Source organism: Mus caroli, unplaced genomic scaffold (genome assembly GCF_978045245.1).
Source record: "Mus caroli unplaced genomic scaffold, Mus_caroli_1 scaffold_3, whole genome shotgun sequence".
NCBI lineage: Eukaryota > Metazoa > Chordata > Mammalia > Rodentia > Muridae > Mus > Mus caroli.
In genome coordinates this window covers 7,808,874-7,835,125 of record NW_028227258.1, presented here as the reverse complement: position 1 = coordinate 7,835,125, position 26,252 = coordinate 7,808,874, and the positions used below count along the sequence as shown (strand labels likewise).

At 46.6% G+C, this 26,252-nt stretch overlaps 1 protein-coding gene across 1 annotated transcript in view; it reads right to left on the bottom strand.

The window, feature by feature from the left end:
- Positions 1–24,486, bottom strand: part of Gipc2 (GIPC PDZ domain containing family member 2) — a 72,838-nt gene extending 48,352 nt beyond the window's left edge. The window contains exon 1 of the mRNA XM_021158210.3: positions 24,106–24,486. Coding sequence (XP_021013869.1) covers positions 24,106–24,345 — 240 coding nt within the window. The 5' untranslated portion in view covers positions 24,346–24,486. The remainder of the gene's footprint in view (positions 1–24,105) is intronic.
- Positions 24,487–26,252: the final 1,766 nt, after the last annotated feature.

The following is a 26,252-nucleotide window of genomic DNA, read 5'->3' as shown; positions in this document are numbered from 1 at the left end:
GTTACTACTGTCTAGAGCAGGAAGGTGCTGCTGTTACTACAGTCTAGAACGAGCAGGAGGGCACTGTTACTGCACTCTAGAGCAGGAGGGCACTGTTACTACAGTCTAGAACAGGAGGACACTTTGTTACTACAGTTTAGAACAGGAGGGTTATGCAGTTCCTACAGTCTAGAGCAGGAAGGCATTCTGTTACTACAGTCTAGAACAGGAGGGCATTCTGTTACTACAGTCTAGAGCAGGAAGGTGCTCTGCTACTACAGTCTAGAGCAGGAGGGTACTCTGTTACTACAGTCTAGAACAGGAGGGTACTCTGTTACTACAGTCTAGAGCAGGAAGGCATTCCGTTACTACAGTTTAGAACAAGAGGGTGCTGCTATTACTACAGTCTAGAGCAGGAAGGTGTTCTGCTACTACAGTCTAGAGCAGGAGGGCACTCTGTTACTACAGTCTAGAGCAGGAGGGCACTCTGTTACTACAGTCTAGAGCAGGAGGGCACTGTTACTACAGTCTAGAGCAGGAGGGTACTCTGTTACTACAGTCTAGAGCAGGAGGGCACTCTGTTACTACAGTCTAGAGCAGGAGGGCACTCTGTTACTACAGTCTAGAGCAGGAGGGTACTCTGTTACTACAGTCTAGAGCAGGAGGACACTCTGTTACTACAGTCTAGAGCAGGAGGGCACTCTGCTACTACAGTCTAGAGCAGGAGGGCACTCTGCTACTACAGTCTAGAGCAGGAGGGCACTCTGCTACTACAGTCTAGAGCAGGAGGGCACTCTGCTACTACAGTCTAGAACAGGAGGGCATTCTGTTACTACAGTCTAGAGCAGGAGGACACTCTGTTACTACAGTCTAGAGCAGGAGGACACTCTGTTACTACAGTCTAGAGCAGGAGGGCACTCTGTTACTACAGTCTAGAGCAGGAGGGCACTCTGTTCCTACAGTCTAGAGCAGGAAGGCATTCCGTTACTACAGTTTAGAACAAGAGGGTGCTGCTATTACTACAGTCTAGAGCAGGAAGGTATTCTGCTACTACAGTCTAGAGCAGGAGGGCACTCTGTTACTACAGTTTAGAACAGGAGGGCACTCTGCTACTACAGTCTAGAGCAGGAGGGTACTGTTACTACAGTCTAGAGCAAGAATTCAGACAGCAAGCTGAACAGTTAGGGAAGGATGCTCTAGAAAAACTACCTGAAAGAGAGGGCAGAGGGACTGGGAGATGGCTATTTATTCTGGACCAAGACATTTGGAAGTTGTTAGGAAAAAATCCTTTTGGAATCCTTAGGTGAGGCTAAAGAATTTGGGAGAAGGAGGGAGACCACCTCAGGAACCTTAATCTTTATTTGGGAACTGGATCATGTAAGAAACGAATGATGGGTAAGTGGGAAGGGGGCAGCTAAACACACAGGCATGGTTTCCCTTACTGCAGACTATGTGTGAGATCTCTGCTAGGCTGGGGTTGCTCAGGTTTGACTCTTTTCTTGCTCTAGAGTTGGAGATCTTTAGGACCAGACATTGGGAAAAGGAGAAAGGGCTCTGGGGAGGGTAGGTCACAGGTCTAAGTAAAGGTCTCCGTGCTGGGGATTGCTTAAGCTTGCTCCCTACTCCCGCCCTCTGCCCTCTGCCCCCTCCCCCCACCATAGTTTCTTCCCACCCTCTGCTTGCCAGCATCATGTCTATTCAGCCTTCGAGATCCCTAGTACTGGGGCAGGCAGAGTATTTGGAGGAGGAGAGAGGAGCCAGCAGGGTCAGAAGGGTTCCCAAAAGGCTGGCTGGCTACAGCTGGACGCCACGCTCAGCTCCCAAGAATGTGTTACCACACCAGAGCCAGAACGCACAGTACAGGCCCTGGCTCCAGGCTGGGAACCGACTCTGTGTCTGTGCTACCTGCTTCTATTTTTAGGACCACACACGCTCCCTTCCTCCAGCCTCCCTCAGATCCTGTGATGTGTAACCCTCCTCACCACTCTGAGAAGGGGAGATGGGAGGATGGGGGATGGAGGGATGGGAGATGGAAAGGAATCCTGCTGCTATTTCAGTGCGAATGTATAACAAACTCTTTCAGCTCCAATCTCCTTCTTTCCTGCACCCCCACCCCCAGCAATTTGGTTATCATTAGGTAAACGTAAACTTTATCCCAGGTTATCCTTGACCTCACAACTTCTTTTGCTGTCTGCGTTATTTGGGTGTGTGATATAACTGTAGGCTCTCCTATTTGCGTTTTCATTTCTTCTTAAAAGGACCAACTGGCATGGTCCTGTATGAGTGGGTTGAGGCTAAAACATGTGTTAAAAAGAAGATTCTGGTGGGATGGCTCAGTGGGAATAGCTCCTGCAGTTTGAACCTGTTGACCTGAGTCTGGCCCCCAGAACCCTTGTGAAAAAGCCAGATTTGATGGTGGGCACCTGAAACCCAGTGCTGCAATACCAAAGCAAGAGGCAGAACAGGAGACTCAGCCAGGACCAGAGAGCTTGGGGTAGCAAGTATGGCAGAAAGAGCGGGAGAAACCTTCAGAGAGAGAGACAGAGAGAGAGAAGGGAGGGGAGGGGAGTGGAGGGAAGGGAAGGGGAGAGGAGAAAAAGAAGAAGGAGAAGAGAGAAGGAGGAGGAGGAGGAAAGAGAGAAAGAGAAGAAGGGAGGGGAGGGGAGGGGAGGGAAGGGAAGGAGAGGAGAAGGAGGAGGAAGAGAAGAGAAGAGAAGAGAAGAGAAGAGAAGAGAAGAGAAGAGAAGAGAAGAGAAGAGAAGAGAAGAGAAGAGAAGAGAAGAGGAGAGAAGAGAAGAGAAGAGAGAAGGAGGAGGAAAGAGAGAAAGAGAAGAAGAGAAGGGAGGGGAGGGGAGGGGAGGGGAGGGGAGGGGAGGGGAGGGGAGGGGAGGGGAGGGGAGGGGAGGGGAGGGGAGGGGAGGGGAGGGGAGAGGAGAGGAGAGGAGAGGAGAGGAGAGGAGAGGAGAGGAGAGGAGAGGAGAGGAGAGGAGAGGAGAGGAGAGGAGAGGAGAGGAGAGGAGAGGAGAGAGGATAGAGCATCTTCTGAGTATTGCACTCTGGCATCCACATGTCATGGCACATGTCTGAAGACAGACAGACAGACAGACAGAGACACACACACACACTAGCAATTACAACAGTAATAACAACTTTTAATTAAAAATAAAGGAAACTCTTAGGACCCGGGTGCTGGGAGAACTGTGCTTGAATTACTCTTCTGTATCTGACACTGATAACCATCCCTAGACTCCCCGTCTGGGCTTCTAGGGCCATGTCTCAGTCAGGGTTTCTAGTCCTGCACAAACATCAGGACCAAGAAGCAGTTGGAGAGGAAAGGGTTTATTCAGCTTACACTTCCACATTGCTGTTCATCACCAAAGGAAGTCAGGACTGGAACTCAAGCAGGTCAGAAAGCAGGAGCTGGTGCAGAGGCCATGGAGGGATGTTACTTACTGGCTTGCTTCCTCTGCCTTGCTCAGCTTGCTTTCTTATAGAACCCAAGACTACCAGCTCAGGGATGGCACCACCCATAAGGGGCCCTCCCCTATTGATCACTAATTGAGAAAATGCCTACAGCTGATTCTCATGGAGGCATTTCCTCAACTGAAGCTCCTTTCTCTGTGAGAACTCCAGCTGTGTCAAGTTGACACAAAACCAGCCAGTTCAGGCCATGATATGAACATAATTACCAAAATTCTAGGAGACTTAGTGGGCATCGGGAGGGGTGAAAATTAGCTTTGACTCCTGAACATGAATGCATGCTTAGCAGAAGGTTTAGTAGACTGGCAGAATTGTATGCTAAGGATAAGCCCGCCATGGCATTTTCTATGCCTAGCAATAACACACAGAGGAATTCCTTCCCCCAACCCACCTCCCTATCTGACCTCAAAGCCTGTGCTTTTCTTTTGCACCATGCTGACTCACCACCTGTCAAGAACCTAGTCAACCTGTGCAGAGCTGCAGTGACCTGTGACCCTTTGAGACATTGCAACCACGTGCTCTACTCTGCATATTATAAACCTGTAAGAGCCAGGACTGTGGCTCAGTGCTGGCCTGGATTTCTATTTTCAACATCTAGAGAAGAACCAAAGCATTCCGTAAGATTGATCCAGAAGCCTAAACTCAGCTGAGATGGTCTCCTGTCCTCCACCTGAAGCACCACCTGCAGGAGCCGGGAGCCAAGTAACAGGACTAGGGCAGGGGTGGGCGGTACCAACCTCTAAGGAAATAATAGCTGAGATCTGGGAGTGCTCGTGGTTGTTACAATGATCAGGTGATGCTAGCATTTGCAGAAGGTTTGGAAGTCTCAGAGATGCTACATGAACTGCCTGGCTTGGTGAAGAATTGGGAAACATTCCAAATAATTTTCAAGTGTCTTGTTAGATATTCAGACTGACAAAGTGGGAAATATAATTACGTAAGCCTAGGCTCTGACTGTTTTATACCGGAAGTAAGTACTCTTTGTTCTGAATTCTCCTAGACTGCAGTGACCACGCCAATCAAAGACCCATTTGCTTTATGCAAAAGTAAGATTCCTTCATTTCAGACAGCGACATCCCTCACCAGTGCACTGCCCGTGTTATTTAACCTTTAGCGTGCATTTCAGTCAGCTCCTGGTGTTGCTGTGTTGCAATAAATCATTTCAAGTGTTCACAAACATTATTTGGTCGTTCTCTATTTTAGATTTCCATGGGAGGCTGGAGTAATGGCTTAGAAGTTAAGAGCACTGGCTGCCCTTTCAGAGCCTGGCTTCAATTCTCAGCATCAACACGCCTGTAACTCCAGTTCCAGGGCACTCAAGGCCTTCTTCTGGCCCCTTCCAGCACCAGACACATGCACAGTGCAAGGCATTCATGCAGGCAAAACACCAATACATAAGCAAAACAGGAAAAATAAAACTGAAATTAAAAATGTCATGGGCCAGCAAGATAGTTCAGCAATCGAGAGCACTTGCCATACAAGCCTCGTGGCCTGAGTTTCATTCCTCTGACCTTCATATGTGTACACACACATGTACTCATGCACACATACATGCATACATGCATAGACACATGCACACACACACACACAAACACATGTACAAACACACACACGCCACAACCCAATAGTTAAAACATGTACAAAGTATAAATGTGACATCTGAGGAAAAAGCAAGCTGGACGTGGTGGTCCACACCATAAACCCAATGTTTAGGAGAGTTACACTGAATTACCACACACTCAACCCAGCCTGGGCCACTTGCTAAGTCCCAGGGTAAGACCCTGTCCTAAAAAACAAAACAAGTGGGAAAGGAATGAGAGAATATATAAACATTCCGTGGGATATTATTCTGTTTTCATTAGTTAAATCCATGATTTTACCACCTGTAGGTACAAATGCCTGATTGCTTCATGTGTCTTCTACTTTCTCCAAATATCTGTATACTAAAAAGTACATTCCTCGCTAATATTATGGTCAATTAATATCTTATGTTTTAAATTGTGTGTATAGATAGATGGTGGTTAAGATATTATTACACAAAGGTAAAAATGTTCACACATTTAGTAGTAGACAAATTCGAGTATAGAGTTAAGAATCAGCTGTGAAGGCAGACATAGTAGTGCACACCTTTAATTTCAGCACTTCAGAAGCAGAGGCAAGTGGACATATGTGAGTTCAAGGCCAGCCTGGTCTACCTCATGGGTTATAGGACAGCCAGAACTACATATGTAGACCTTTTGTTTAAAAAAAGAATCATTCTGTTCGGCCTTGAAGGAAGCCATGCAAGAGGAGGATGGTGTTTTTTGAGTCCAGTTTGGGCTACACAGAGATTCACAGGCAAGCCTAACCACACAAGAAGACCTTGTGTTCGTTGGACAGAAACAGGGGAAGAAACAAACTTTGGGTTTGGCCAGACACTTGGGATCAAAGACACTGCCCTGCACTTAAGTGCTTCACCTATACTGTGAGCTCCAGTTGCCTCCACTGGGGATCAAGTTAATTTCTAGAGGCTCTGAAGGAATCCTCGCTTTAGATGAGGTAGCACGTGTTAAGGGTGCACTAGGAGTTCGGCAGTAACCACACTCCTCCTGTTTCCTAATGTGTACTTCCCTTCTCCCACACATGTTTACAGACAGGAAAATCAAGCTAGAAAATGGGAAATACAACGAATTCAGAAAGAGACAGACGTGACAGGAATGGGGAACATCCTGACAGACAGCAGAAGGCGAGCTTGGGAAGAGGAGCCAGAGTTGGCCCTGAGTCAGGAAGAAAACGGTGCTAACACCAAATAACCAGCCACCTCTACATGAAAGTGACACTTGGATGTGTGAATGATCGTAACAAAGATGCAGGGCTCTTTAACTCTCACACTGTGTATCCCTCCAAGGCCACTTTAACACTGTAACTTAGGAACCTGTGACTTTTACCAACTGGCATGTGGATCCTGGGTGTCAGCCGCCAGATAAAAACAGTTGGACCTGTCGCTCTACCAGACTTTATCTCCAGGGAGATTTTTATACACATAACAAAGATGCCTTCTCAGTGCTTGGGTTCTTAACCCACTCAGCCACTAACAGAGGGCAGATACATTTCTCAACCGTAAACAGCCTGCCATTAGCAAACTCTGAGGTCCCTTCCTGTTTTCCAGATATCCAGAAAACCTGCAGGACCTCGCTGGTGGCAGCAAAGTCCCAGCTTTGACTTCCAGCTAGACCTGTAATACCCCAAACACTCAGCCACACAAGAGCTGCAGTTCCTGTGGCAGTGGCCAGGGTTCATTTGCTTGTATCCTAACTCAGAGAAGCCACACCTCTTCTCTTGCCTTTCTCCTCTCTAGCTCAGCAAGCAGCTAGCCCAAAGCTATTTGTTAATTAGTTACTTTGTTCGGAATAATAAGATTCAAGGAACAGCCTTGACTAGCTCAGGTGTTTATCCTCAGGAGACAGAGGAAAAACAACAGAAGAAACCCTTCCAGGAGACACACAGACTTTTAGGAATCATTCAACCGTGGCTCCTTCTTAATGACGCAGTATCACTTCTCCTAGCACCTGGAAGACACCAGGAGACACGAACCAACTGCTCATGGTGCCTTCCCTTCCCAGGCCTCTGTTGCTTTCTTAAAACCACTCCTCTCGAGTCACTACCAACAGTATAGATAGAACAGGTGTTCAGAATGCTTCTAGCCAGGTTGGGGTTTTTTGTTGTTGTTGTTTTTTGTTTGTTTGGTTTTTTGTTGTTGTTGTTGTTTTTCGAGACAGGGTTTCTCTGTATAGCCCTGGCTGTCCTGGAACTCACTCTGTAGACCAGGCTGGCCTCGAGCTCAGAAATCCGCCTGCCTCTGCCTCCCGAGTGCTGGGATTAAAGGCGTGCGCCACCACGCCCAGCTCGCCAGGTTTGGGTTTGGTGGTCATGTAATCCCCCAAATTTAGGAAGGTAAAACAGGGGGTTCAGAAATTGAAACTCCAAAGCTGACTATAGGGTAAAGGTGTCTGTCACCAAACACCTCAAGTTAGGCTCCTGGATCCACCCGGAGGAAGGAGAGAGCCAACTCCCACACGCCCGTGCCATAGCTGTGTACTCCACGTACAAATAAATAAAGGGAATGCAAAACATTTGAGAAGTTGAAGGTCTTTCTTGCTTACAGATGGGGTTTGGTACCATACAGGACACTGCCTCAATTTTAAAAGGGGTGAAGGGGTATACTGAAGTGATAAAATTATAAATACCATGGCTGCAGAGATTGTTCCGCAGTTAGGAGTACTTGCTGATCTTGTAGAGAACCCAGGCTCAATTCCCAGCATCCATATGGCAACTCACAACTATCTGTAACTCCAGTTCCAAGAGATCCAATGTTGTCTTCTAGCTCTTTGAGCACCTGCATATACGTGACACACGTACTCACTCTCAGGGCATGCATACATGTGACACACATACTTACTCACTCTCAGGGCATGCATACATGTGACACACACACTCACTCTCAGGGCATGCACACATGTGACACACATACTCACTCACTCTCAGGGCATGCATACATGTGACACACATACTTACTCACTCTCAGGGCATGCACACATGTGACACACATACTTACTCACTCTCAGGGCATGCACACATGTGACACACATCCTCTCAGGGCATGCACACATGTGACACACATCCTCTCAGGGCACGCATACATACCCTGAGACATGTACTCACTCTTAGCACCTGCATACATGTGACACACATGCTTTCAGCACCTGAATATATGTGACACATGTACTCACTCATAAATAACTTTTAAACACCATAAAGATCTGTGTGTGATCGATACATTACCACAGAAACCAAGACAATGGTTACTCTTGTGGGAGGAAGCACACTGAGGTTTCTTTTGGGAAACGGTCTATTTCCTTATGCTCCTAGCTTCAAGGCTTTTCAGTTGCTCCATTATACACGATATTTGCTTCCTGTGCATTCCTCTGCTTACGTTTGTTCAACAATAAAAACTCTTTTATTGGAGGATGAGAGGAAGAAATGTTGGCGAATGTTTGATAGCTGCTGGCGCTGGGCACAGGGATAAATTATACTACCCTCCTGCTTTTGCATGTAACGTTCCATAATAAAAAGCTTAGCATTATAAAACTAACTGTAGCCTAATGATGGTCCCTGCCCAGAGAAACTCTCAAAATCACAGGAGAGAACAGATCAACAGTCAGATAAGAGTTTCTGACACGCGGGGCGGGGCGGGGCGGGGCGGGGGGAGCATGCAATTCAGTGCTAAGGTTGAGGAACGGCTTTGGGATCCTCTGTGTCCTCCAGCTAAAGAGCAGGTCCATAGGAAACACAGACAAAGAAGAGGATGCACGGAGGCCCTGGGGAACAGCAGCATCACATTTCTGGTGTGTGGTGAGGTAACAGCATAGCTAATCTTTCCCTAATTCAAGCTGTCTCAAAATGCTGAGCCTAGCCAGCTCCCCTTCTGCAGGACTCCTCAGTCTTCACCGGCCTACAGTGCACTGCAGGCAACACAGAGCTGAATCCCGGAGCCACAGGCATGAGAAGGTCCTGACCCACCCACACTGGACTCTGACACAGAGAAACAGAAACTGGTTTGTGACTCATAATGTAGGGCACAGAAAACTATGTAGTCCCCCAGCAAAAAAGGGAAGAGATTGTTTGCTGACGAAAGGATGGACCATCTAGAGACTGCCATATCCGGGCATCCATCCCATAATCAGCTTCCAAACGCCGACACCATTGCACACACTAGCAAGATTTTGCTGAAAGGACCCAGATATAGCTGTCTCTTGTGAGACTTTCCCGGGGCCTAGCAAACACAGAAGTGGATGCTCACAGTCAGCTATTGGATGGATCACAGGGCCCCCAATGGAGGAGCTAGAGATAGTACCCAAGGAGCTAAAGGGATCTGCAATCCTATAGGTGGAACAACATTATGAACTAACCAGTACCCCTGAGCTCTTGACTCTAGCTGCATATGTATCGAAAGATGGCCTAGTTGGCCATCACTGGAAAGAGAGGCCCATTGGACTTGCAAACTTTATATGCCCCAATACAGGGGAATGCCAGGGCCAAAAAGTGGGAGTGGGTGGGTAGGGGAGTGGGGGGGGAGGGTATGGGTGACTTTTGGGATAACATTGGAAATGTAAATGAGGAAAATACCTAATTAAAAAAAATACAGAGATGAAAAATAAATAAATAAAAAATAAATAAAAAATGCTGTGTGTGTGTGTCTGTGTGTAGTGTGTGTGTTGTGTGTGTGTCTGTGTGTGGCGTGTGTGTGTGTGTGTGTCTGTGTGTTGTGTGTGTGTGTCTGTGTGTTGTGTGTGTGTGTCTGTGTGTGGTGTGTGTCTGTGTGTGGTGTGTGTCTGTGTGTTGTGTGTCTGTGTGTGTGTCTGTGTGTGTGTGTCTGTGTGTTGTGTGTGTGTGTCTGTGTTGTGTGTGTGTCTGTGTTGGTGTGTGTGTCTGTGTGTTATGTGTGTGTGTCTGTGTGTTGTGTGTATGTGTCTGTGTGTGGTGTGTGTCTGTGTGTGGTGTGTGTCTGTGTGTTGTGTGTGTGTGTCTGTGTGTGGCGTGTGTGTGTGTGTGTGTGTGTCTGTGTTGTGTGTGTGTCTGTGTTGTGTGTGTGTGTCTGTGTGTTGTGTGTGTGTGTCTGTGTGGTGTGTGTGTGTGTCTATAGGTCAGAGAGCAGCATCAGGTGTCAGTCCTCACCTTCCTTGCTTGAGTCAGGCTCTCTCCTTTTGCTCACTGCAGTGTTCACCGGGACAACAGGCTCTAATGCTTCCAGGGATTCTCCTGTCTATCTTTCCACAGACACACTGAGATTATAGGCACGCTATCTACCCAGCTTTATGTGAGTCCTGGAAATCTGAACTTGGGGCCTCTCACTGAGACACCACTGCTTTACCTGTTGAGCCATCTCCCAGGCCTAGAAAGGAGCCACTGGGTCGAGGGTAGTTCATCCCAGCCACCCAGACAGTTTGGCCCAGGCTACCTGAGTGTCTCTATCTCTTGTATAGCATACCTACTGCAGGCTGCAGATAGCTGGAGAAGTGAGGAGAAGTGAGGGCTGGCCATCTAATCAGCTCCTTCAGGCTAGTCGGCTAAGCCCAACACTGCTCTCGTCTCTGTGTTTGCGTGTGTGTGTGTGTGTGTGTGTGTGTGTGTGTGTGTGTATGTGTGTGTATGAGTGTGTGTGCATGGGTATGAGCATGTACCATGGCAGGAACATGGAAGGGAAAGGACATCTTTCGACAGGCAGCTCTGTCCTTGCAGTATGTGGGTCCCATGTTTGACCACCAGTGCCTTTACCCACAGAGCTATCTCACTGGCCCTCCCCTTTTAATTCCCAAAATGAGTCATTTTTCTTGAAGTTTTCACATGAGAGTGACACTAATGTTCATAGGGGATACTAAGCACATGAAGTGGCTGTTAGCACGTTCCCAAGTTCGCAGGCAAGAAAGTGCAAAATCAGAAAATACCAGCAAACCAAACCTTATTATACAGAAAACAGCAAATGCATGGCTGAGTAAGTTCTACCTTTAGAACGAGAGTCAGGCCTTTCTGCACCTTCTAAAAACTGAGTCACTCTCCCGGCCTGGAAAGTAAAGTTGCCCCCTCCTCCCTCAATACACACATATCCTATAGTATAGCTGCCCCCCACACACATCCTAAAGCCCCTCCCACACACATGAGACTTCCACTGCTGTCTATCCTCTCAGCTTCGTCCTACTGCATCCACCATGAATGTTTATTTAGCAGAGGTTGATGGAGCACCTGACCATCTGGTGGCTTAGACAAGCCCCAGCGCTCAGGGAGAGAGCAAGCATCACTGAGTTAACTCAGGGCCTGATGCTATGAGGCTTCAGCATTGGACAGGGCAAACAGCCCAAAAGAGATCCAACGTGCTTTGTCAAATGGCCCTGCTACATCAGGTTGCAGTGGCAAAGAGCCAACCTCTATAAGCGGCTCAGAGTACCTCCTGCCATTAACCAGTTCACCCAGGCCCTAGACAGGCAAACAGCTACCCAGCTGCTGAAGATTGCCCACAAGTACAGGCCAGAGACAAAGCAAGAGAAGAAGCAAAGGCTACTGGCCCCTGCTGAGAAGAAAGCTACTGGCAAAGGGGACGCCCCAACTAAGAGACCACCTGTCCTCCAAGCAGGAGTCAATACAGTCACCACCTTGGTGGAGAACAAGAAGGCTCAGCTGGTGATGATGGCCCATGATGTAGACCCCATTGAGCTGGTGGTTTTCCTACCTGCCCTGTGTCCAAAGATGGGGGTGCCCTACTGCATCATCAAGGGAAAGGCCAGGCTGGGACGCCTGGTCCACAGGAAGACATGCACCACGGTTGCCTTCACACAGGTTAACTCAGAAGACAAGGGTGCTCTGGCTAAGCTGATAGCACCAATTAAAATAGTGAGCTGTTAGCTGAGCCACCACTAGGAAGGCAACATCCTGGGTCCTAAGTCTGTGGCTCACATTGCCAAGCTGGAAAAGGCAGAAGCTAAAGAACTCGCCACTAAACTGGGTTAAATGTACACTGCTAAGTTTTCTGTACATAAATATAATTACAAAAAAATTTTAAAAGGCACAGTAGAATGAAATGCTTAAAAAACTATAAAATGCGGAACTGGAGATCTGACTCAGTTGGTGACCTGTCTAACAAGCACAAGACCCTGGGCTCTCGCACCACATAACCTGGGCATGGTGACACACTTGTAACCTCAACCCCTAGGAGGTGGAGCCAAGGTGATGAGAAATTCAAGAGCATCTTAATCTACATATAGCCAACTCAACACACAGGAGACCCTAACTGAAAGATCTGAAGTGTAAACAGAGGATTCTCAAAAGATGTGATGAGCGTAGCAGCCACAGAGGAAGACTCAGGAGACAGCAGGAAGATGAGAAACCTCTTGGCTGGTAGAGTACGTTGAGAAGTAACTAGGAACCTTGAAGAGTGAAAAAAATCATGGAACTGGAATAGTAGAACAGAAGATAGGTGGAGTGTGTGTAGCACACACACATCAACAACCCAGCACTGACAACCATCCGTGAAGCGCATCCAGAGGCCACCAGGACTTACGCCCCAAAGTTCAGTCCTCTGTATAATAAATGAGGACACTGCTGAGACTGCATTCCCAGGGGAGCACTGGGGTCTTGGTGACGTGCTAAAAAGATGGGCGTGGAGATCTGGAGAGACAGCTCGAACAGTAAAGCACTTGCCATGCAAGCATGCAGAACCGACTTCATTCCTGTGAGCCCATATGGAGGAGGGTTACAGGAGAGGTGGCTCAGAGGTCAAGGACACTTGCTGCTGTTAAAGAGGACTCTGATTTCTAGACCCTGCTTTAGGCAGCTCACAACCACAGGATAAGGGGAGGAGAATCTGACCCAAATACACAATGTGCATAAACATTGTCAAAGAGTAAATAAAAAACTTAAATTAGAAGCAGATGGAAATGAAGGAGGAAAAAGAGAGAGAGAGAGGAAGAAAGGAAGGAAGGAAGGAAGGAAGGAAGGAAGGAAGGAAGGAAGGAAGGAAGGAAGGGACTTAGGCTTAGTGAATAGTGATCTGGGGGCAAGACCATCAAAGCACAGGTTTGCCCTGTGCATGCTCAGGAAATAGGGCCAATCCTACAACCATACACCTTAGAAAAGCTGTTGATATTCTACAACCTTTACCTGACATCTCCACCCTGTTTCTGCACAAGAGCAGGCTGCCAAGGTTACCTCAAGTACCAGCCTACCTCCTAGGCATCAGCCCTGCTTCTCCCTCACACTCTGCTGGGCTTACTTCGTTGTCCTCAGAAATCAATAGTAGCCCTGACTCCAAATTCCCAATCCCCCACCCTTGTGGCATTCTGTGGCTGGGTGTGGGAGCTCGACACAGGTCTGTAAATCCCATCCCCCGCCTTCCTGGAGCTCACGTGTATGAGCCAGGTTGACAGTAGATCCGCCTGTCAGTTATCTGTGTCTCTGGGAAATGGTAAAGACTGAAGAACATTTTATGTTCTCCAGAACTGCCACAGAAGCACACGGTACTGATTCCCACAGGAGCTTGGCACTGGTACCAAGGACTCGGGAAGGGAGATGCTTCTGAGAAGCCTCATCAGGCAGCTCCCGTATGCTGTGACTCACTAGGAAGTGGCTTTGTTTGCAAACAGCTGCAAATGTCACCATTCGTAAGACGGGTATGCTAATTAGCTTGACTGCAGTAATTGTATATATTAAATACAATATATCAAATTATATAAATATATATTAAAGGCTGTTTCACACCTTAAACACAGACAAACTGTTTTTATGTTAGAGGGACCTGTGCCAGCATGAAAACTTGAATTTGAATCCCCATTTGGACTTTGCTATGTATGCTTGTAAGACTACTACTAGGCAAGCAGACCCTGGAAGCGAGAACCTGGTAGCCAGTTGGCCTAGCCAAAAAGGCAAGCTTCCAGCTCAGTGAGAGACTGTGTCTCAAGACAAGAGCTAGAAAGCAATAAAACACCCAACATCTGCCTCCACCCCTGCACTTACACAGAAAGGTATGTGTGCACCTGCAAGCTTATATGCTACACACCACACACACACACACACACACACACACACACACGCTTGCACACGCAAAACTGGGTTGGATTGAAAATAAAGAGAAAATGTTAAAGATATGATGTTCCTTACTGAGAGCAGTCACTCCTCCATACAACATAAAAGTTAATATCTCCATTAAGTTAATATAAAAAGTTAATATCTACATTAATCTAAAGATTTAATGCCAATGATGCAGAATTATAAATATTAAATTTGTGAGGATTCTTTTTCTTTTGTTCAGCAAATACACTTTAATAATAAACATAAAACCACAGATACAGAGATAGAGCTGGGGATATAGTTCAGTTGGCAGTGTGCTTGCCCTCCCCAGTCCCCAGCGTAACATAAACTGTAACCTCAACCGTCACAAAACTGAGGAAAACGGATTCCTGTGTGTGAGGATAGCTTAGGCTGCACAGCACCTGACTCAAAACACACGTGAAGCAAATCCGAGTTCCCAAGGATGTCCCAGGTCACACAGCTTTTAGGCCCTCAGAGTTGTACCAGTAAACAAACAAGACACAAGTTGTAGCCCTTGGGGAGGTTTTTCTCTATTCCGGGGGCGCAGGACATTAAGTAACGTCCTACAGTTAGGACAGTAGAAGGCAGCGGAGGAAACTTAAGCAAGAGAGTGTTTTGGGTGCTGTACATTCTGAGGGGATGATCAGGTCAGCCTTGCCAAGAGGACATTTGCCAGAAGAAGCCCGTCCAAGACAACAGCCAGGGACCTGCACACAAGAAACAGCCAAAGAGTCAGCCTGGCTGGGGCAGAAAGAACGATGACCACGTGAGATGAGAAGCCATGGAGGGTTTGGAGCACAGAATGTGATGCTGACGAATTCCCAGTAGAGGTAGCAGCCCTGACGGAGTTCTGCTATAAAGGAGAGATGAGAGTGGTAAGCTTAGGATATGGGACCAAGGGGTGGGATATGGCTCAGTGAATAAAAGTCACCCGGACCTGACGACCTCGTGACCTGTTGACCCAAGAGCCCCGTCTCTGGAAGCCACAGAATCACGAGTTGGATGCAGTGGTGCATATCTGTAAACCCAGCGCTCATACAGTCAGATGAGAGCTGAGGCGGGGCAGTGGGCTGGACGCCTGGAGCACTTGGTGCAGCGTTGGAAACACGAGAGACCCTTCTTCAACAAAGTGGAAGATGGGAGCAGGCTCCAGGGACGGGAATAGACGCCGAAAAGAACATAGGTCCTTTTCCCTTTAAAATAAATAATTGAATATTTTGAGATTGAGAGCTTCAGTTTTGTTTGCTTGTTTGTTTGTTTTTGTTTTTGTTTTGTGAGACAGAGTTTCTCTGTGGATTCAGTCTGTACACCAGGTTGTCCTCAAACTCAGCGACCACACGTGCCTCTGCCTCCCGAGTGCTCGGATTAAAGGCGTGTACCACCACTGCCTGGCTGAGAGTTTGAAATTTTAAAATCACATTTTTAAATGTATTTTTCTGGCTAGACGTGATGACACAGCACATGGTCCTAGCTACACAAAAGGCTGGAATGTCTGAAGCCAAGAGTTAGAGGCACATCTGTGCAACAGAGAGACCTCCATCCCAAACACTTGTGAGATATGTCAAGAGAGAAGGAACCACCAAATGGTTCACCCACTCATTCAATGAGCTGTTCGGTACCTAACGATACAAACTGATAAAGATTGTATAGCTCTAATCCAGAATATTCCCAAATCTGAAACTCTGAGCATCAACATGATACAAGCAGAAAATTCCACACCTGACCTCATGGGATGACAGGCAGACAGAATCTGGGCACGCACTCAAAGTGGTATATAAAATTACATTCTGGCTGGGTATAAAATGGATACAAAATGTAAAATTTTGCTATGTGCACAAAGCATATATAAAACAGAAATTAACTTTCTGTTTAGACTTAGATTCCATCCCAGGACTTTTCCTTGTGTGTTTACAAGTATTACAAAGTTGTTTTTTTTTTTTTTTTAAGAAGTCTGAAACACCCTGGCTACAAGCACTTCTGGTGAGGGAAAATCACTGGCCAGTATAGTCAAGACCACAGAAATAACTTCTAAACCCTGTAAAGAAAGTGAGTCTTAAGTTTCTGGTTTCTGGATATACCAGCTTCTAGCCACATTCAAATGTACGGCCTGCTCCAGCCTTCATTCCTCACAGTAAGGATTTATAACCATATCCTGCCATCAGCTCCTTGCTGAACAGTTAAAAGAGGTAAATATTCAAAACGCCTCTTCAACAAAATGTATAACGATGATCAAGAGCTCACGAGCTCCAGGCACAATGACTCAACTCTTTTATATAATCTGAATACTTTTAAAAATACTTTAGGGGTTGGCTGAGTGGTTAAGGAGCTTATACAAGGGTGAAGACCTGAGTTCAAAGACCAACACACATGTAAAACCCTGAGTCTGGCTCTGCATGCCTGTGAGCCCAATGTTGTAGGACAAAGACAGGCAGAGTCCAAGAGTCCACTGGCCAATTGGCCTAGCTGCAATGAGAAGGGTCATATTTAGTGAGAGGCTCTGTCTCAAAGCAGTAAGACAGAGAGAAGAGGAAGGCATCTGGCCCCCTGTATTCGAGTATTATGTGCATGTACACACACACTCATGGGTATGAACCAAACATATACACCATACACACATATATACGACACACACACATAGACCACTCCCACACAAATACCATACACACACCATCCACTTCCACACATACAAAAAAAGAATTTTTTAAAAATCGCTATTCAGTTTTCTAAAGAGACATCTTTCATTTGTGTGATGAATTAACCAGATTCTCTCCTCTTTCTCTCCCTCTCCCTCTCCCTCTCTCTCCTCCTCCCCTCCCCCTCTCCCTCCTCTCTCCCTTCCTCCCTCCCTCCTTCCCTCCCTCCCTCCCTTCCTTCGCTGAATTGCTCAGTTAGTTATTTGGGGGCGAAAGCATCCGACAGTGGCTTTTTGCATAATTGCCATCTGTTTCCATGTACTGATCACAATAGTCTGCACCCAGCCAACATCAGTAGCAAATCTGAAACAATTCACAGGCTCCATTCACTTCTTCCTCCAGGGACTGCGAAACAGCTAGAACCCAAGCAGTCACTTCCCAGCAGCAGTATCTGTCTTTATGTATGTTCACTGTGCATTGGACTGGGTTTTGTAGAGATATTTTCAAATATATCATAAACTTTGACCATATTTGTTCCTCATTCTTTACAGCTGAATACAGCTCCATTGAGTGTGTCTGTGCATATATGTATAGGTATATGGCATATATGTATATGTACATGTATATACATATATGCACATATACATATATACATATACACATATATGCATATACACATATATACATAGATGTGTGTGTGCATATATAAAATGTTCTCTGTCCTTCCACAAGCTGACAGACACCCAAGCTGATTCCATGACTCAGCTTTAAACAGTGCATCAATAAACATGGCTGTGTAGGTCCCTCTATGACATGCTAATTGAAAGTCCTTTGAGCAATTGCGGAGAAGCTATACAGTTTGACTCTATGGCATTTTTTTTTTGGGAACATTTATGCTAACTTCATAGTAGCTGCACTAACTTAATTCCCCTCAGCAGTATGCAGGGTTCCTGTCCCCCCTCTATTCCCTGCACAGCACTGCTGCTGTTTGGGTCTGTCTGTTGTTGCAGTTGCTGGTGCTGCATGAGTGTATGATAAGGTAACTTCCAGGATACTGGCGGCACATATGCAGGGTAGAGGACGATTGCGGAAGCCGAGTCTCCCCTTCTCCCTCCGTATGGTTCCAGGTCACTAGGTTTGACAGGCAAGGGCTTTACCACTGAGCAATCCTGCCAGGCCTGCTATTTGTTTTCTTTCATGAGAGCAATCCTGAATTTGGTAAATGGATCTCATTGTAGTTTTGATTTGCATTTTTCTAATGACTAATACAACACGTTTGGGGGACAAAAGAAATACATATTTGTGTGTGTGTTGGAATTGAGAAGCGTTTGGCTAAAGGGGTTTTTCTTGGTGCTGGTCATTAATCCCAGCACTCAGGAGGCAGAGGCAAGAGGATCTCTGAGTTCGAGGCCAGTCTGGTCTACAGAACTAGTTCTAGGACAGCCAGGGTTACACAGAGAAACCCTGTCTCCAAAAACAAAAAGCAAAACAAGGTTTTCTTGGCTGGAGAAATGACTCCGTGGGTAGGAGCACTGGCTGCTCTTGCAGAGGATCCAGGATCAGTTCTGAGCAGCCGTGTGACGGCTCACAAGCATTCATAACTACAGCTCCAGACAATCTGATGTTTCTCCTGACCTCCAAGAACACTGCATGCATGTGGTACACATACATACATTTAGGCTCATACTTATACACATAAAAATTCAATAAGTAAACATTCTTAAAGTTTTCCTGACAGGGCGTGGTGACACACATATTTAACCCTGGTACTCAGGAGGCATAGGCAGACAGATAGATGTCTGTGAGTTCAAGGCTAGCCTAGTCTACATAGTGAGTTCCAGATCAGCCAGGGCTACATAATGAAAGCCTGTCTGAAAGAACTGTTTTTCTGAATTTGAATTTAGAATTTGAGTACAATTACGAAGAACCTCCTAGCTTCTGTGCAACCAGTTAGAACCAGGAAACGCAAATCAAGTCTTGGCTCTGACAATCCCAGGGGTTCTGGGAAAGCAGATTAACTTCTCAGAGGCACACTTGGTCCAACTATAAACTGCAACCGAACCCAGTGAGCAGAGACCACACCCTACCCTGTCTGCCTAGCACAGCTGGGGATGCAGGAGTCCCTGGGAGTTCGCCTGCACCTGCCTCACCTGACCTCAGACTTCTTCCTCTTCAGAGAGTGGAGCTCTTGGTACAATGCTACTTCTGTCCCTGCAGCCACTTCTCCAGAGTCAGGAGGCTTCAGCAGTCCCTGTCTACTCTCTTTAGGGAGGAGATTTTTTTTCTTTTATATATATAAAAAAATGTTAGTATATATATATATATATATATATATATATATATGTTATATAAATATGTTTTTATATATGTTAGTGTATATATATATATGTTAGTGTATATATATATGTGTATATATATATACATATATATGTATATATATATATACTAACATCTCAAAAAATATATATATATAAATATATATATATGTTATATAAATATGTTTTTTATATATGTTAGTGTATATATATATGTTAGTGTATATATATGTGTATATATGTGTATATATATGTATGTATATATATACTAACATCTCAAAAAACAAGTGTATATCACCATATCCCTCACTCGAGAACAGAGAAGGGGACAGAATCCCCAAGGTGTGCTTGTTGTTGTTTCTGTTTGTCTTGTCTTGTCTTTCCTTTCCTTTTCTTTCTTTTCTTTTCCTCTCTTTCTCTCCCCCTTTCTTTCTCTCTCTCTCTCTTTCTTTCTTTCTTTCTTTCTTTCTTTCTTTCTTTCTTTCTTTCTTTCTTCTTTTTTCTGTTTTTTAGACAGCATCTTGCTATTCATGTGGCTCAAGCTGGCTCCAGACTTGCTCTGTAGCCTTGCCTGGCCTCAAACTTGTGTTCATGATCCTCGTGCCTCAGCTTTAGAGTGCTCAGGTTATGGGTATGTCCCACCATCCTTAGCTCCTTAAAATACATCTGGGGGCTGGTGAGATGGCTCAGTGGGTAAGAGCACCCGACTGCTCTTCCGAAGGTCCAGAGTTCAAATCCCAGCAACCACATGGTGGCTCACAACCATCCGTAACGAGATCTAGCGCCCTCTTCTGGAGTGTCTAAAGACAGCTACAGTCTTACATATAATAAATAAAATCTTAAAAAAAAAATACATCTGAAGGTTTTTGGTTTTGTTTGTCGTTTCCTTAGGACACTGTAAGGAGGGTATGCAATGGGTGTGGCGGTTATAGGAGAGCTGTGTGATGTGTCTTTGATTTCACTAAGCAACTTCAGTGTCAGCTCCTGGGATGTTTACCCTCTTCAGTGATAAGCAGCTGTATTATCTGATGATTTCGTACGTGTCTATAATGTTGGTCAAACCCTCTTTCCATGCCCTTTTATCCTCCTCTAGCCCCTGCCCCCTGCAAGCCACACCTCGTGCCAACAATTCCCCCACACACTTTCATTTCAGTTTGTGTGTGTGTGTGTGTGTGTGTGTGTGTTTAGCTAGGGCTGCCATCATGAACTTGGGTGTGGAGCTATCCACTGGACTCCCCAGTGTCGTTTATACCACTGAAGACCTCTCTCCCTCTCCCTCTCCCTTTCTCTCTCTCTCAGCAGCCCTCAGCAGTCAATAACTTCCCTAGGAGGAACAGGTGACCAGTACTCTGGCCTGTCTGTACTCATTATACCAATTAAGATTTTTTTTTTTTACACTTTTGGGAGAGGGGTGGCGGTGTGTTCCAGGAGTCTGTGTTCCTTCCATCAAGTAGGTTCTGAGGCTAGAACTCAGCTTTGGCAATAAGAGCTTCATCCACTGAGCCATCTCACCCACTATTAACGTTTTAAAAGTCCATCTGGAAAACTAATGCTGATTACACACACCAACACTCCAATATACATATTGTTGCTATAAAAATCTGCTTATGAGCTTTGCACATCCAAACACCTTATGCTCATTAATATGTTGGAATTTTATCTTGCAAGTCAATGCACCGGAAACTGAAAACACGTAACATAGTTTCCAAGCTACTATTAAAGGACTGGAAAAACTAGTTAACAATGTAGCTTTGTAGAATGTGGAGTCAGGGGCAAATGGGCTTACATGTAGACTCTGCCATTTACCATGTGTCATGATATAACTTGTATTCTCCTATGGTAACTGTTGTCAGACAGGCTTCCTGCCTTTGTCGGCTAACCTGGGCCTAGACCTGAAAGCTTCTAGCCTCCATCCAATCTTATCTAGGCCTAGAATGCTCCCAGCCTCTGAGACTGCCGAATAAGATCAGTCTTTGTTTGTTTGTTTGTGTGTTTGTTTGTTTGTTTGTTTGTTTCTGAACTCTGGCTGGTTCAACTCAGCTGTCTAGCTCAATACTTCTCTCTAAGCTGACTGATTCAAATTAGCTTCTTTCGGTTTCTGACTGAATTGCTCTGCTTGGCCTCATACTACCTTTGGCAATCTGTGGTAATCTTCTGGCTTCTACTCACTCTCTGGCTCATTCTGTCTTCACCTGGGTCTAGGCTGTTCTCACTGCCAACTGTCTCTGTACAACAGTCCCAGTAAAGCCCTTTCTCTCTTTCTCTCTTTCTCTCTTTCTCTCTTTCTCTCTCTCTCTCTCTCTCTCTCTCTCTCTCTCTCTCTCTCTCTCTCTCTCTCTCTCTCTCTCTCTCTCTCTCTCCACCGCTTCTTCACTAGCTGCCCTTTCCTCTCTTCTCGTGAGAGTTGGGCATAGCCTAGTCTGTCAGATCTTTCTCTGATTGGTCAATTTGTCTGCCACTCAATTAGACATTGCTTTCAAACACAGGTGCTTCCTTCTACAAACTAACTTTTTCCTTCATTGTTTGGGATTAAAGGTGTGTGCTAAGGCTGAGCCACCCCACAACTAGAAATAGGTTTGTTTGTTTTTTTTTTCAGTAAATAACACAATCTTGGGGTTCACAGTGTGAACAAATATCCTGTGACAAAGAATGACTTCGAATATGAAGCTCGAAGCCCGAGTTCCCTCTTTGTGACGCAAAAGCACAACAATGCTTCTTAGGGACTAAGTGGATTGGATGACGTCATGTATCTTTAGCTCAGGGTGGTGTATTCATGATAAGGAAAGGGGCTCCTGGAAAGTTCCCTAAGTCTGGAGTCCCTGGTTACAGGAGAGAGTTTAAAGCTCACCGGTGCTACACTAACACTCTCACTGGCTTGGAAACCAGAGGACTCAAGCACAAATAGCAGCCTCGCTTCTTCCCTCCCAAGCTGACCTTGTTCAAGGCCCAACCTCTTGCACGTCAGCCATTTGTTTAACTGGTCTGTATCAACGGTATTAATTACAGCTTTTAGAGCACCAGTGTAACCTGTTAGGTTTACATGCAGACTCCTCCCATCTGAAGGACCGCCTAGTTGATAGATATCCTTATCTCCACCCGGGTAGGTAGCTGATGCTAAACAGAAGTCAACCTTGGCCAAGGCTACCCAGCTACTGAGAGTCAGTGGAGGCTGGATTTACAGTCAACCACACCTGGTTAAGCTGCCGTCTACCTCACCCGGGGGAGGTGAGAGGCAAGTGTTATTTGAAAGCACTTTTTCAATTGAACATCCCTATACAAACACTGTGTTATGGCAATCCTACGCTAAAATAAATAATTCACAACAAAAAGACTTTGTGATTTGTCCTAGAGCCTGGGAACCCTGAAAGAACAAAGACTAGCATTTTAAAAAACTTCTTTCATGGGATTGGAGAGATGGATCGATGGTTAGGAGCACTGACTGATCTTCCAGACAGCTCTGATTTGATTCCCAGCACCCAGGGCTGCTAACAACCCTCTGTAACTCCAGTTCTAGAGAATCAGACTGTACAGACACATGCAAACAAAACACCCCCCCACATAAAACAATTTTCTTAAATCTCAAAAAAATAATTAAAAAAAAACCCTCTTTTCTTATTGAAACCTCGCCTTGACCTCAATTTCATTTAAACAGACCTAATAAACAACTAATTTAAAAATAAAAAAAAAAAAAATAAGAAAACACCGCACACAAAACAGCAGAACAGATGTATGTAGGCCACAATCGACAAGAAGTTGCTCTCAGCGGGCCTTGGTGGTGCACACCTTTAATCCCAGCACTTGGGAGGCAGAGGCAGGCGGATTTCTAAGTTCGAGGCCAGCCTGGTCTACAAAGTGAGTTCCAAGACAGCCAGGGCTACACAGAGAAACCCTGTCTCGAAAAACAAACAAACAAACAAACAAACAAACAAACGAAGTTGCTCTCTACACCTCTGAAAGCCCACAGCAAAAGCCTGAGAGCCTAAAGAGACAGTGTGCGCGAATGCACACACCCATATTTCGAGTTCCCCGGCAAGAGCACCTACACTCACACAAAAATGAACAAAATGTTTCCATGTGTGTAGCTGCTAGTAGAAGCCAGCGGACAGTCCTGAGCATTGCTTCTTAGACTCTGTTCGCTTTTTTTTTTTTTTTAAACAAATTCTCCCACAATCCTGAAACATACCAAGTAGACTAGGCTGGTTCAAGCCCATCCCTAGGCACTGGGGTTACCACTGTGCATTTTTTTCTGATGAGTTCAGGAATTTGAGCTCGAGTCTTTTGCTGCAGCTCCAAAATATTTCACACCTGCATTTGCAGGTAGCTCTCTTGAGTAAGCACAAAGGGCCCACAAAAACCCCCATAGACTAACGCATCTAAAATAGGACCTAGGGCAACTCCGGCTCCAGGCATCAAATAATCAACCTACTTACGTTTCTCGGTCTCTTTTCAAAGATACCTTGGAGAAAATGAAGCTGAGCTCTTCCGTGAAAACTGTGTTTGCTAGTTGGACAGTTTGCTATGATTTTCTGAGTTACTTCCCTTGGAATAACAACCCATGTTTTACAATTCTTACATATTACCACCAAAACGGTTCGTTCTGGAGGTGTCCAGTGGTGAGCAAACGAAGCTTCACGTTGTACCCACCGGGAGGTCTTTCCCCCTTACTGTGGTGTGTCCAGGGAGGCACTTTCCCCCTTCTCTTTAACTCGGGTTAGACTCCCAGTGCAGCTCTCTGACAGAAAGCCCAAGAGTAAAGTCCAAGTCCTGTGGAAGGCATTACTTTGTCCCAGCAGACCTGCGTCCCGGAAGGTGCTGGCGCACATCCTATCCTGCGAGACTAGACCTGAGCACGTCTACAGCAGACTCCTTAACAAAAGAAAACCCCGTCGCCTTGACCCCAGTGACCCACAAGCCGGATCTGAGCGGATAGTTTCATCCGGTCCCAGGACTGGGCTTTCCACCACCAAGCTCTCTTCCCCTGAGGCGCTGGGGACCGACCCCACCCTGCTGGCTACCTGAAGCTCGGGAACTGCTGCGCAGCCAGCTTGGGTGGCGGAGCCAGGCTGTGCCCCTGTGCTTACCTCGGACGGCGCGATCTCGAACACGCCGGCGATCTTGGCGTAGAGCTCGCTGATGCTGGAGAAGTCCTCCACTCGGCCCGTGGCGCTGCCGTGCGCCAGCTGTGCGTGGAACACCAGCCTGCGAGCCGGAGCTGGGGGTCCCGGGACACCCTGGCTGCCACTGGATCTCTCGCCCTCCACCAGCCTCGCCGTCTCCTTGGACTTGGCGGCCTTCTTCTTCCCGCGCAGTCCAAGCGGCATCTTGCAGGTCCCAGGGCGTGGACCACCTGCGCTGCGGCGCCAGCTCCCCGGCCTCGGACAGCGGACTTTGCGCTGTGGGGGCCCGGCTCCGCGCAGGTGACAGCGGCTGCTGAGCCAATGGTAGCAGCGCTTCCGCCTAGCGGCGCGGGCTTCAGGTCCCCTCCCTGTGAAGGACAGGGCACCTGAGCCGGGCAGCTACTTACTCAGGCAGAAGGAAAGCTGTGCTCGAGTCAACCCCCTTCTAGACTCAGACATCCTCTCAGTGAAAAGGAATTGGTTTCTATGAAGGGCCGGGGATGCTATAACAAAGGGCCTTTGCTCTCAGACCGACCTTACCTTGCCTTGCCTTTCAGAATCTGGGCGCTCAACTGGGCGTGGTGGTTCAATGATTTCAGCACTGTTAAGGCTGGGACAGGATAATTGCAATGGTTGGAGGCTAGCCTGGCCTACAGAGTGAGTCCGTCTCAAACACACACCCACGACCAAAGCCCCCCAAATTATATTGGCAGGAAAACGAAAGGATGGAAAGAGGACATTATTATGTTAAATAGAGTAGGCCAGACTCAAAGAGAAAAATGTTGCCTGTTTTTCTTCTCCTGTGTAGAATCTACATGTGTCGGGAAACATGCAAACAGAAAAGGAACATGAGAGAAGCTTGGGGTTGTGGAATGCATCTGACAGGAAAGTACGCAGGGGGAGGGGTTCCAGAGAAAGGACGGTGGGGTGGGGGAGGGGACATCGAAACAGACAACAACGACCTGTGCGCATGAAAACGCCATAAGCAAACTCATAACTTTGTGTGCTAACCTAAAAAAAAATGTAATAGACGGAGCATTCGGCCACATTTGGGTAACCCCAGCCAAAGACTTTGTCCATAGGAACTTGTGTAGCAGCCATCCTTCCTCGCCCTCTCTGCAAAGGAGGTCACACGAGTCAAGTCAAATACTTCGGCCATTCCTGCAGCCCCTCTCTCTAGCCTGTTCCTCTTGGAAGGCCTACTTTCTCCCCTAGGTTTTCATCACTCTCGAGTCCATTGTTCCACATCCTAAGAGAAGCTCTCTCCTATTCTTCAGAGAGCTGAAGCCATTCACTGAGTTGTGCGTGCCCTCAACTCCCCATGCCTCATCAGTAATTCTATCCACCTCACTTCTCTAAGCGCTGAAGCAATCCTTCGTCTGACCCCATCTGATTTCTCCACTCAAGGGGCTCTCTTTAAGAAAAAAAAAAGGGGGGGGGACATATGCGAACGCACGCACGTGTGTGTTTGTGTGTGTGTGTGTGTGTGCGCGCGCGCGCGGGTTCATGCACACACTCTCGAGTGCTGCTGTGCTTGCCAGGGCATTTGGCCCAAGCGTTTCTGGGATTTCTCCATTCCCACCTCCCTTCCCGTGCTGGGCGCGCTGTGATTGCAGACCTCTCTGCTACTATAACAGGCTTTGTAAGGGTCCGGGAAATCCTAGCTCAGCCCTTACACATGAGCAAGCAGTCTTTACCCATGGAGCCATCTCCCGTAGCCCAAGGATGTCTGCTTTAAGTTACCCATTGATTTCTTCCTCAGCCCCTGGAGCCACTGGTGGGCAGCGCAACTTTATTCCCAAGTCCCTCATCCTCGCTGTTTCCTCAGGCTGCTTCGTTTTCTACAAAGAAGCATTTGTTGTTAGCTCACACGTGAAGGGACACACACTGTGTACAGTCAGCCATTCCTCAATCTCCTAATGTAATGAACTCCTTTCAGTCCATCTGCCTGGAGCTTTAAGTGGTCTGGGCTGGTTTTCTTCATTCTCTCTTAACTCTTGACACTGTCCCACCTTCGCTTCCGTTGGGCCGCCGCTTTTCAGGTGCTCCCCAGACTTGCTCAGCCCTCCTCCCCCATCCCTGTGTGCTCCTCCAAGTGACTGCAGTAATCC